This window comes from Panulirus ornatus, chromosome 41 (genome assembly GCF_036320965.1).
Source record: "Panulirus ornatus isolate Po-2019 chromosome 41, ASM3632096v1, whole genome shotgun sequence".
Classification (NCBI taxonomy): Eukaryota; Metazoa; Arthropoda; class Malacostraca; order Decapoda; family Palinuridae; genus Panulirus; species Panulirus ornatus.
In genome coordinates this window covers 5,879,972-5,892,926 of record NC_092264.1, presented here as the reverse complement: position 1 = coordinate 5,892,926, position 12,955 = coordinate 5,879,972, and the positions used below count along the sequence as shown (strand labels likewise).

Sequence of the window (12,955 nt, the reverse complement as noted above, 5' to 3'; positions counted from 1 at the left end):
TAACATAGTGGTTTATTGGATGCTAGGAATGGCGAATTTGTGAGGGTAGAATGACACTGGTCACCCAACAACTTCACCACCCATGACCCACCTCACCCATCCTCCACTCTTAGATGAACCCCACACACACTGGAGATGCTTTGAAGTTCAGGGAATATATGGCCTTAAATGTAACAGGTTCTGTACAAACATAACCAAAACAAGCCTGAATGAACGTCTTCTATTTAGGTATGATCTGGTGTGGTTTAGGGTTCACTTGTATATGTTTTAAGGGGAGCTAAATTTACAGGTGACTTACGCTGCACACCAATTCCATGAGTTCTTGCATGCCGCTGCAGCCTTCCCTCCTCCACCTGAATGAGGTAAAAGAACCTTAGTTCAATTTATCCCAAACCAAACCTAGCTGTAACCTGTGCTAGGTTGGCCGAGCCAAGACGAGGTTAGGTTTGGTTTAGATGTCATATTTAGAGCAAATTGTTAATATTCCTCCTCTTGTGCAGGGTTTGTTCATTCTCTCTCTCTCTCTCTCTCTCTCTCTCTCTCTCTCTCTCTCTCTCTCTCTCTCTCTCTCTCTCTCTCTCTCTCTCTCTCTCTCTCCACATCAGATAAACACACTCGTCTCCCCTCGCAAAACCACCCTCCCATGATCCACAGTTCTCGCTAAGGTTCCTGTTTCCACGTCATGCATGGCTGATCCTCTTTTCATGATGCCATTTTCTCATTTTTCCATGTTCTGCTGTTGTCTTATCATGGGTCTAGCAACTGGTCGTCTCCCTGGAAGAGTCCAGTCGTACAACTTATGTGGGTATCGTGTTCCTCCTCATGTGGCGCGTGCTGTGTCAACTGGCCTCCCGCGGCAAGTATGTGTACACAGTTGTGTTGCACCTTTCATACTGAGGACCCTCATCTCTGCTGCTTGAAGATGACTTTTATATTCATATACAACGTGTATATATATATATATATATATATATATATATATATATATATATATATATATATATATATATATATATTCCCTGGGGATAGGGGAGAAAGAATACTTCCCACGTATTCCCTGCGTGTCGTAGAAGGCGACTAAAAGGGAGCGGGGGGCTGGAAATCCTCCCCTCTCGTTATTTTTTTAATTTTCCAAAAGAAGGAACAGAGAAGTGGGCCAGGTGAGGATATTCCCTCAAAGGCCCAGTCCTCTGTTCTTAACGCTACCTCGCTAATGCGGGAAATGGCGAATAGTTTGAAAGAAATATATATATATATATATATATATATATATATATATATATATATATATATATATATATTATATATCACCCAACACAGTTCCCCTTCTGTTTACCTTCACTTAGCAAACACGTACGTATACATGCAGCGTCACGGGAAATAGAATGACATAGGAAGCGAGAGCCGCTGCCCTTACCGCTGATGAGATTAGTGTAAACAAAAACAAGATTACTGAGGCTAAAGGTACGATAACTGATACTTGGGTTGCAGGTGGGGGAACTGAAGGTACGATAACTGATACTTGGGTTGCAGGTGGGGGAACTGAAGGTACGATAACTGATACTTGGGTTGCAGGTGGGGGAACTGAAGGTACGATAACTGATACTTGGGTTGCAGGTGGGGGAACTGAAGGTACGATAACTGATACTTGGGTTGCAGGTGGGGGAACTGAAGGTACGATAACTGATACTTGGATTGCAGGTGGGGGACTGACGGTACGATAACTGATACTTGGGTTGCAGGTGGGGGAACTGAAGGTACGATAACTGATACTTGGGTTGCATGTGGGGGAACTGAAGGTACGATAACTGATACTTGGGTTGCAGGTGGGGGAACTGAAGGTACGATAACTGATACTTGGGTTGCAGGTGGGGGAACTGAAGGTACGATAACTGATACTTGGGTTGCAGGTGGGGGAACTGAAGGTACGATAACTGATACTTGGGTTGCAGGTGGGGGAACTGAAGGTACGATAACTGATACTTGGGTTGCAGGTGGGGGAACTGAAGGTACGATAACTGATACTTGGGTTGCAGGTGGGGGAACTGAAGGTACGATAACTGATACTTGGGTTGCAGGTGGGGGAACTGAAGGTACGATAACTGATACTTGGGTTGCAGGTGGGGGAACTGAAGGTACGATAACTGATACTTGGGTTGCAGGTGGGGGAACTGAAGGTACGATAACTGATACTTGGGTTGCAGGTGGGGGAACTGAAGGTACGATAACTGATACTTGGGTTGCAGGTGGGGGAACTGAAGGTACGATAACTGATACTTGGGTTGCAGGTGGGGGAACTGAAGGTACGATAACTGATACTTGGGTTGCAGGTGGGGGAACTGAAGGTACGATAACTGATACTTGGGTTGCAGGTGGGGGAACTGAAGGTACGATAACTGATACTTGGGTTGCAGGTGGGGGAACTGAAGGTACGATAACTGATACTTGGGTTGCAGGTGGGGGAACTGAAGGTACGATAACTGATACTTGGGTTGCAGGTGGGGGAACTGAAGGTACGATAACTGATACTTGGGTTGCAGGTGGGGGAACTGAAGGTACGATAACTGATACTTGGGTTGCAGGTGGGGGAACTGAAGGTACGATAACTGATACTTGGGTTGCAGGTGGGGGAACTGAAGGTACGATAACTGATACTTGGGTTGCAGGTGGGGGAACTGAAGGTACGATAACTGATACTTGGGTTGCAGGTGGGGGAACTGAAGGTACGATAACTGATACTTGGGTTGCAGGTGGGGGAACTGAAGGTACGATAACTGATACTTGGGTTGCAGGTGGGGGAACTGAAGGTACGATAACTGATACTTGGGTTGCAGGTGGGGGAACTGAAGGTACGATAACTGATACTTGGGTTGCAGGTGGGGGAACTGAAGGTACGATAACTGATACTTGGGTTGCAGGTGGGGGAACTGAAGGTACGATAACTGATACTTGGGTTGCAGGTGGGGGAACTGAAGGTACGATAACTGATACTTGGGTTGCAGGTGGGGGAACTGAAGGTACGATAACTGATACTTGGGTTGCAGGTGGGGGAACTGAAGGTACGATAACTGATACTTGGGTTGCAGGTGGGGGAACTGAAGGTACGATAACTGATACTTGGGTTGCAGGTGGGGGAACTGAAGGTACGATAACTGATACTTGGGTTGCAGGTGGGGGAACTGAAGGTACGATAACTGATACTTGGGTTGCAGGTGGGGGAACTGAAGGTACGATAACTGATACTTGGGTTGCAGGTGGGGGAACTGAAGGTACGATAACTGATACTTGGGTTGCAGGTGGGGGAACTGAAGGTACGATAACTGATACTTGGGTTGCAGGTGGGGGAACTGAAGGTACGATAACTGATACTTGGGTTGCAGGTGGGGGAACTGAAGGTACGATAACTGATACTTGGGTTGCAGGTGGGGGAACTGAAGGTACGATAACTGATACTTGGGTTGCAGGTGGGGGAACTGAAGGTACGATAACTGATACTTGGGTTGCAGGTGGGGGAACTGAAGGTACGATAACTGATACTTGGGTTGCAGGTGGGGGAACTGAAGGTACGATAACTGATACTTGGGTTGCAGGTGGGGGAACTGAAGGTACGATAACTGATACTTGGGTTGCAGGTGGGGGAACTGAAGGTACGATAACTGATACTTGGGTTGCAGGTGGGGGAACTGAAGGTACGATAACTGATACTTGGGTTGCAGGTGGGGGAACTGAAGGTACGATAACTGATACTTGGGTTGCAGGTGGGGGAACTGAAGGTACGATAACTGATACTTGGGTTGCAGGTGGGGGAACTGAAGGTACGATAACTGATACTTGGGTTGCAGGTGGGGGAACTGAAGGTACGATAACTGATACTTGGGTTGCAGGTGGGGGAACTGAAGGTACGATAACTGATACTTGGGTTGCAGGTGGGGGAACTGAAGGTACGATAACTGATACTTGGGTTGCAGGTGGGGGAACTGAAGGTACGATAACTGATACTTGGGTTGCAGGTGGGGGAACTGAAGGTACGATAACTGATACTTGGGTTGCAGGTGGGGGAACTGAAGGTACGATAACTGATACTTGGGTTGCAGGTGGGGGAACTGAAGGTACGATAACTGATACTTGGGTTGCAGGTGGGGGAACTGAAGGTACGATAACTGATACTTGGGTTGCAGGTGGGGGAACTGAAGGTACGATAACTGATACTTGGGTTGCAGGTGGGGGAACTGAAGGTACGATAACTGATACTTGGGTTGCAGGTGGGGGAACTGAAGGTACGATAACTGATACTTGGGTTGCAGGTGGGGGAACTGAAGGTACGATAACTGATACTTGGGTTGCAGGTGGGGGAACTGAAGGTACGATAACTGATACTTGGGTTGCAGGTGGGGGAACTGAAGGTACGATAACTGATACTTGGGTTGCAGGTGGGGGAACTGAAGGTACGATAACTGATACTTGGGTTGCAGGTGGGGGAACTGAAGGTACGATAACTGATACTTGGGTTGCAGGTGGGGGAACTGAAGGTACGATAACTGATACTTGGGTTGCAGGTGGGGGAACTGAAGGTACGATAACTGATACTTGGGTTGCAGGTGGGGGAACTGAAGGTACGATAACTGATACTTGGGTTGCAGGTGGGGGAACTGAAGGTACGATAACTGATACTTGGGTTGCAGGTGGGGGAACTGAAGGTACGATAACTGATACTTGGGTTGCAGGTGGGGGAACTGAAGGTACGATAACTGATACTTGGGTTGCAGGTGGGGGAACTGAAGGTACGATAACTGATACTTGGGTTGCAGGTGGGGGAACTGAAGGTACGATAACTGATACTTGGGTTGCAGGTGGGGGAACTGAAGGTACGATAACTGATACTTGGGTTGCAGGTGGGGGAACTGAAGGTACGATAACTGATACTTGGGTTGCAGGTGGGGGAACTGAAGGTACGATAACTGATACTTGGGTTGCAGGTGGGGGAACTGAAGGTACGATAACTGATACTTGGGTTGCAGGTGGGGGAACTGAAGGTACGATAACTGATACTTGGGTTTCCCCGACGCATATACGCCTTAATGTTTCGTCAGGAGAAATGTAAGCTCGAATCAAAGATGTGCTAAGAGTGGTACATGCAATACACTGTTCACTCAGTTTCTCGAAGACTTGAGAGAATCCAAATGAAAAGTTTAGATATTTTTCGACATTCAGACACGATGCTGCACTAGATGCTGCGATGTGTCCCTCAGGGAAGTAGGATGACAGAGAGGAGGATCTTGTCATTTCCTTGAGGTTACGAAGAGTGTTATTGCTTGAAACTTTCCACTTAATCCACTGCTTTCTGCTTGACAGACAGGGTGATGACCAAATGGAAATTCATCTCTAGAAATGGACGGTGGATATCGTGGCCTCGCGCCACTACAGGAGGTGGGAAATGATGACTGCATGCGACTGAAAGGTTAACAAAGATCACAGTTAAATATGACGGGTAATTAAAGGTCACAAGTGTCAGAGGTTAAGGAAAATGAGAAAGTGAGATGAAGACCTCAAGGTAAAAATGAGACTGTGAGATGAAGACCTCAAGGTAAAAAGTGAGAGTTGACGAAAGATCTCGTGTGAAATTTTGTGAGAGGTGGAGGAGGAGGGAAGGTCACAAGTGAGGAGATAATTACAGGTGTAGGAAGAACACAGGTGTCAGAGTGAGGGATGAGATGTGAACAAAGAACCAGGTGTAGGAAGAACACAGGTGTCAGAGTGAGGGATGAGATGTGAACAAGGAACGGAGGAAGAACCAGGCTATCAACACCAGACTTCAGCTACGGGAAACGCCAATTCGAAAAATGCTTGAAAAGGCAAAGACGATCGGTATAGCACTTGGGTTTAGATGATGCGGAGAATTCTTAGAACATTGTGAAGAGCGCGAGGTGGTGAAATGTAGAAGGACTTTATAAGGCGTGCTGAAAACTACGTAATAAGGTAAACCTTTTTGTCATAAAGCAAGTCCGTCAGGTATCATAGCAGCTTGTGAGGTATTAGAGGAATGGCTTGACGCGAGACAGACACTCATCCAGGCACATTTTAGTGTGCTTTTTAAAAGGATGGTGAAGTGAGATGTGTTAAGGTTGGGCTACACACACAGAGTCGTTGATTGAAAGTCTGATGATAGCAAGCCGAGGCTCGGGTGGCAAATGATACACTTCTTTAGAAAGTCACTGTAAGAATTGTATGAAGTGGGTTACAGTTGTAGAAATGATATCAAGGACGGGGGAAGTCAGTGTGACCTGTAACCTGGCGACTGTGTTGGAAAGGTTTTATTTGGTATGAAATTTCACTCGCAGTAGTTAAATAATGGAGGATGATGCTGCGTGTGCATTAACTAAGACTTAAGAGGATTACACACAGCTTTGACAGTATGGTGTTTGCCAGCTTAGACGAATGTGTGGTGGCGGAAAGAGAGAGAGAGAGACAGAGTAGTAGAGCCATGTGCATATTTTCCACTTCATTGACGAAGACGAACAGGCGCTCTTAGGATATACTCCTCACGTTAAAGTGCCAAAAACATCATCTGGAAATTTGGAACGGTTACCAAACAAGGGGTTAAGACAAACTCTAGTGAACCAGGAACTTAAACTATTCCAGGATTTCCAAGTACTTTCCATCCCTCAAGCTGAGATTTCATGATAATGCTTCATGGTGTTTTGAGAAACAATTTGAGAATCGCTTCCGATTCGGATTTTTGATTCTCTAGTCTTTAGTAGCAGAGGTGTCGCTTTACATGCAGTGTGCCTCCCCGCTGGGCAAGATATACACTTTCATTGGGTTTTTTTTTTTCTGAATTGTTTGTCACATCCCCTCGAGGTGGATGTGGGGCTAAATGGATACACAGTCTGAGTGGTGATCAAGTGTGAAGGGTATTTGGTAGTGTAAGAGGAAAGCTTCACAAGGACGACATGCTAAGGAGATAGAAATGATTGACGAATACTGGAATATTGAAAGTGAAATCTATGTTACATTGTGTTGATATTGTTGGTAATCAAAGAAGTAATGGAAAGGCTAAATGCAGACATATTCGTACAAGTAAGGAGTATGTTTGCATGATAAGAAAAATATGCTGTGAGATATAGCAGTGGCACAGGACCCCTCGATGTGGATACATGTGAAGCATCACTGGCCACCATGTAGGCATTGGATCATGACTGAATTTAGAAATGCTGGGTGTGTGAGGAAGATCACATCATCCACTAAACTGATACGGAACCGAATCCTTCATGTCCATGTGTCTGAGGATGTAAAGTGCCGAGGGAAGCTGCAGCGCCCTCAGGAGGCTACGAGTGCCGCCCTGTGTAGTAACACTGTCCCTGGGGAGGACACCGCCACTCCTTTGTCCAGCCATTACAGGGGTCTCCTGGCCTGACCTCATCTTGTTAGTGACTGTCTCCGTGAGAGTGTGTGCGTTCAGGGAGGCCGAGAGGGGATTGCTTTCAACTGTCTTTGGAAGTGCTTGTGTTAGCAGAAAGGGAGAGAGAGAGAGAGAGAGAGAGAGAGAGTGTTGTGTGTGGGAGGGACTTGTCTCACTGTTTCTAAGAGAGTGGGAGGGGCTTGTCTCACTGTTTCTGAGTGTGCTGCCATGGACAGGAGAGACGGACCTGCTGTCACCAAGGATGGGTGGACTGAAAATATTTTGAGGCGAAATGGCCTGCTGTAGACTCCCAAACGCCAGAAAAGGTGAGACCTGTGCACACGGAGCAAGTGTGTTGTCAGAGAGAGAGAAGAAGGGAGGAAATTATACACACTGCCCTCTGTGAGTGAGATGCTGTCAGGATGGCAAGAATAGAAGACCTGTTCAAACTTTTCGAGGGAGCTGCAGGAAGAGAGCAATACAGGGTCCTTATATTCCCTCCCTGTGGTAAGTATGCTAGCAGGGAGGACATGAGTGCCCTTCACCTGTGTCCTTGTGACCATGTGTACCAATACGGAGCAAGAAATGGGTTTGCTTCCTCTTGTGTTTCTGTGTGTGTGTGTGCTGACGGGGCGGGAGGGAGGACCTGTCCCTCCCCAACACCGCTTCTGATCATCCCGTTGTTTCTTGCTCCTCACGTCTTGTGTGTCGTCAACGCAGGTATTCCTCACTTTGACTTGGTTCCTACATCAAACACGTCGGAAGATCTTTCGATTTGGACTAGAAAAGACGAAAGCATTGATAGGTAAATATATATTTTTCAAGCATCGAGAGAGATGATTATTTTATCACCATTATTTCCTGTAGAGAAGGTATGGGCGCACGAAATCGTCGCTCCAGGGCTGAGGCAGAAATAGCCAGGCGAGCCTCCCACGAAATTGGTTGAATTTTTCTTTTTCCCTTTTCAAATATTTATTGTGGTGTAATGTATTCAGCTTTCATCATTTAAATTTTTTCCTTTGCATTCACAGTAATATTTACTTCGTCCTTGTATCATCAGAGTCATGCGTTGATCCTTCCAATGTAAAATGTTGAACTTTTATGCAAATCATAAAGCGGTGATTCACAGTATTGGTTTCCTTGCAACTTCCTGTGACCATGTGATGGACGCTCAGACTGTGAGAGTTAAGTCTGCACGTAAGCGACTGGCACCAGGTCACTGCCATGACTTACATCCCTCGACCTCACTCGACATTTTTTTCAAGGATTAGGTCGGTCTTTCTTCCTTCGTACGTTACGTAATAAGTTGACGTATGACCCTACCATCTTAACTCTTGCCGTAGCATCTTAGCATTATTGTTTTACAGGTGATGCGTGTATGGGAGTGGAGCTTCGTTATGTAGGAATCTACCTTGCTGCCAGTCACGGGAGAATAATCTCCATGATGGATGTCTCGGCAGAAAAACCACCAGTTTTGAAAGACAGAATAGTGGAGGTGTGTGTGTGTGTGTGTGTGTGTGTGATGGTGTGTGTGCGTGTGTGTGTGATGGTGTGTGTGTGTGTGATGGTGTGTGTGTGTGTGTGTGTGAGGGTGTTATTACGAGTAGGCGGGGGGCGGTAGATCAAATGAACGTGATTTGTCATTCAATGGATGTATTAGTCTCTGGGAAGGGATGACCAGCGGTGTTCGATGGGTCTTACAATCTGCTGTGGGGTGACATCTATAGTCCCTACCCGACAGCTCTAGGATGGAGGAGGTATTGCACGGGATCCAAAGCATCATGACGACCATGTGGTTACTACTGGACCTCATTACATATAGTGATGCATCGGATTCGATTCTTTTTCCTTTGTGTTGAGGTGATGTATTATCGCGTCACCTCGACAGTGAAGACGCATCACATGAACTTTACATATTTTGCTTAATGTATTTATGTTACTCGTCTATTCCTATACGTGTAAAGTTTGCTTAATAGATACTTATGTTACTCTTTCCTATTCTTGTGATCTTTCTCTCCAACATTTTCTATTTTATCTAACCTTCCTTGTGTTCGTGAAATTCGGCAGCTGTAAGAAACCGATGCCTTCATCATTGTATTTTCATTCTTTCAGACAGATGAAACAAAAATTTTACGCTTCTCTTTAGAGGATAAAATGAATTAATGCATTTTCATTTTTTTTTTAGAGTTTAGACTATCCATTTGTCTTTCCTTCCTACAAATAAGACTAAGGATTCCATGTCTCTACTTCAGGAGGACGAAACGAGGACCTTTACTACTTCCCTGCCCATCATCTGTCTTGTTCCGGCCACTGCACTTGACTAAGTCTGGCGCTGAGGTGAAGCGGACATGAACTGTGGTAAGCTCTTGTGTATACGTTTGTCTCGTAATGTTTGGCCGGCCTCTACCAGGCCTTTAATCAAAATCGACAAACTATTAGGATGTATTCCTTGCACTCTGACGCCACTTGATCATCAGCCAATCTGACGTCTTGCATCTCATCTTCTAAACTGTGTTAAAACTTACAATTTCTAATACCTCCTTTTTGATCTAACATGATTTTTAGAAAATGACAAGACGACATAAGGCGGCACAAGTATTACTGAACATCTAAAACAGATACTCTCCCGCATCTCGACACGCGACATGTCTTAAGCATTCAGACGTGTGCAGACACGAGTCTTGGATATCAAACATGTCGCTGGTAACGTGTGAAGTATTGCTTCCTGCAGCTATTACCTCATGGGTGACAGGAATACACCTCAGTGTAGGGGACTGACTGGTTCACATGCTCGTGAGTGTGCCTGCCGGTACAGCTCTACACGTGAACCAGTGACTACGGGGAGAGCAGTGGGAGGAGGTCGTGGAAAGTTAGGGAGGAATGGGTAAGGTGGGAGAGGTGTGGTAAGTGGGTGGAGAGCCGTGTGGACGCATCACATGGGCTTCCCTCCACCCAAACTATCATAACACGAGACACGTGTATCATATACACGTTACAGTATTAACACGAGTCACGTGTATCGTATACACGTTACAGTATTAACACGAGTCACGTGTATCGTATACACGTTACAGTATTAACACGAGTCACGTGTATCGTACACACGTTACAGTATTAACACGAGACACGTGTATCATATACACGTTACAGTATTAACACGAGACACGTGTACCATATACACTTTACAGTATTAACACGAGACACGTGAATCATATACACGTTACAGTATTAACACGGGACACGTGTATCATATACACGTTACAGTATTAACACGAGACACGTGTACCATATACACGTTACAGTATTAACACGAGTCACGTGTATCGTATACACGTTACAGTATTAACACGAGTCACGTGTATCATATACACGTTACAGTATTAACACGAGACACGTGTATCATATACACTTTACCGTATCAACACGTGTGATGCGAATCGTCTCTTGTTTCCCCGAATGAAGTTTTCTTAGGTCTGGAAAGATGTCCACCAGTTATAAGAGGAACCGTTTAAGAGCACGAGATTCGATTGTACATATGATCGCCACTGCCATTGTGGGATTTGATTCTGGGTAGGAGGATTTTACTGGTGCCCGGGAGACATGTAACCCAGGGAGGCAGTTCCCCGTCTCTGGTCCCGGTAAAGATACGAGTCATACCCAGTGGTATGGATCGCGTTCATGTGAGTATGGTGGACTCCTGTGTTGGAATACCGAAGACATGTAGACTCCGGGTCTCACACGAGCGTCTCTTCTTTTTGCAGAATTGTAACGACTGCATCAGTAAGGATTGATAATGTTTTTTTTAACGCTACTATTTTATTTTTTTATTTCTTTTGCTGACATTCTGTTACAGCAAAAGTTGTGGAATTTGTTCATCGAAACCTGTGCGCTTTTGAGCCCTCCAGTTTCTAACATGGTGTTCTGAATTAACATGATACACATCAAGAGACGGCCACACACTGACAGAATCAGTTATTAATATCTGGTGGCTGTCATGACAACCTGGACAGTTTCGTGAAACGTCTTCACGTTTCTGATGACAAAGTGTTGAATAGGTGTTGAATAGGTTTGTGTTCAGTTGGTATGTTAGTTATTCCTCACACAAACTTAAACCATGTCTCAAAATCCAGTGATCAAACATCGTTCTCATGTTCAGTCATTTCATAGATTTATTTTTGTCCAAATTTGTCTTCTTTTCCTGCATCGGGTCGACGTTCTTCTGTTTCCTGAGTGTTCTGTAGTCATGTCTCTCGGTGTTGATGTAGGATAACTAGGTTCATCAGATGTGAGATGAACAGTTTTGTATACCAAATCATCCGGAGAGTTACAGTCATATTTTGATTGTAAACTGTGGCGATGAAACTGACGAACATCTGCTCAGTTACTGATAGAGTAACACTGCTGACTGTGATGGAACACCTGCTGACTGTGATGGAACACCTGCTGACTGTGATGAACACCTGCTGACTGTGATGGAACACCTGCTGACTGTGCTGAAAACCTACTAACTGTGCTGAACACCTACTGACTGTGCTGATCACCTGCTGACTGTACTGAACACCTACTGACTGTCCTGAAAACCTACCGACTGTCCTGAAAACCTACTGACTGTCCTGAAAACCTACTGACTGTCCTGAAAACCTACTGACTGTCCTGAAAACCTATTGACTGTCCTGAACACCTGCTGACTGTTCTGAACACCTGCTGACTGTCCTGAACACCTGCTGACTGTCCTGAACACCTGCTGACTGTCCTGAACACCTGCTGACTGTGCTGAACACTTACTGACTGTGCTGAACACTTACTGACTGTGCTGAACACTTACTGACAGTCCTGAACACTTACTGACTGTGCTGAACACTTACTGACTGTGTTGGAGTACCTTGTGACTGTAGTATAACACCTGCTAACCATTGTGGAACACCTGCTGACTACGATAAAGAACCTGCTGACTGTGATGCTAACTCTGGTGAAGGACCTACTAACAGAAGGAAACTGTTCCTTCAGACTGTTCGACCACCGTTGCCAAGCTTTCTCTGCCACCTAGTGTCGTTAATGTAAGTTATAGTTTGTATGAAGCTTAATCTGTGTTTTGCGTATACAGCTTCGGATACAGCTTAAGATATTCTGACTTACGCCAAAGAGCACTGATGAATATTGTGGTGTACAATATCTGCTTCACATAATGTAAGTAAAATTGAAACTAAAATATGATAGGTTTTGTGGACCATGTATACCGAAACCTCACTAAGAACTGTCCCTCTTTATATCATAAGAGAATATCGTAACTCTAATTTTCATATCAAAAATTCAAGCAATAGTGTGTGGCTGTTTTTGAAATGATCACAAACTAGAATATTTATTAAGGATTTTTTTTCCAAAACGACCGTAGTCGACCGTTCGACCAGTGTCTCGTGGGGCAAAAGTTATAATTTGGTTCTGCTTTAGATTCGTCAGACGAGCCGACCCTGAACATCAGTGCCATAAGCTAACAGAGCTGCACGGTGTTTTTTTAAATTCCTCAATAAGGCACGATTGGCTTTACCTGGCTCAGGC

At 45.2% G+C, this 12,955-nt stretch overlaps 1 protein-coding gene across 1 annotated transcript in view; it reads left to right on the top strand.

Moving 5' to 3' along the window:
- Positions 1 to 12,955, top strand: part of LOC139761640 (alkaline phosphatase-like) — a 656,491-nt gene that overhangs the window by 281,245 nt on the left and 362,291 nt on the right. Inside the window, exon 10 of the mRNA XM_071685927.1 lies at positions 9,652 to 9,757. Within this exon, the coding sequence (XP_071542028.1) occupies positions 9,748 to 9,757 (10 nt within the window). The 5' untranslated portion in view covers positions 9,652 to 9,747. The remainder of the gene's footprint in view (positions 1 to 9,651; positions 9,758 to 12,955) is intronic.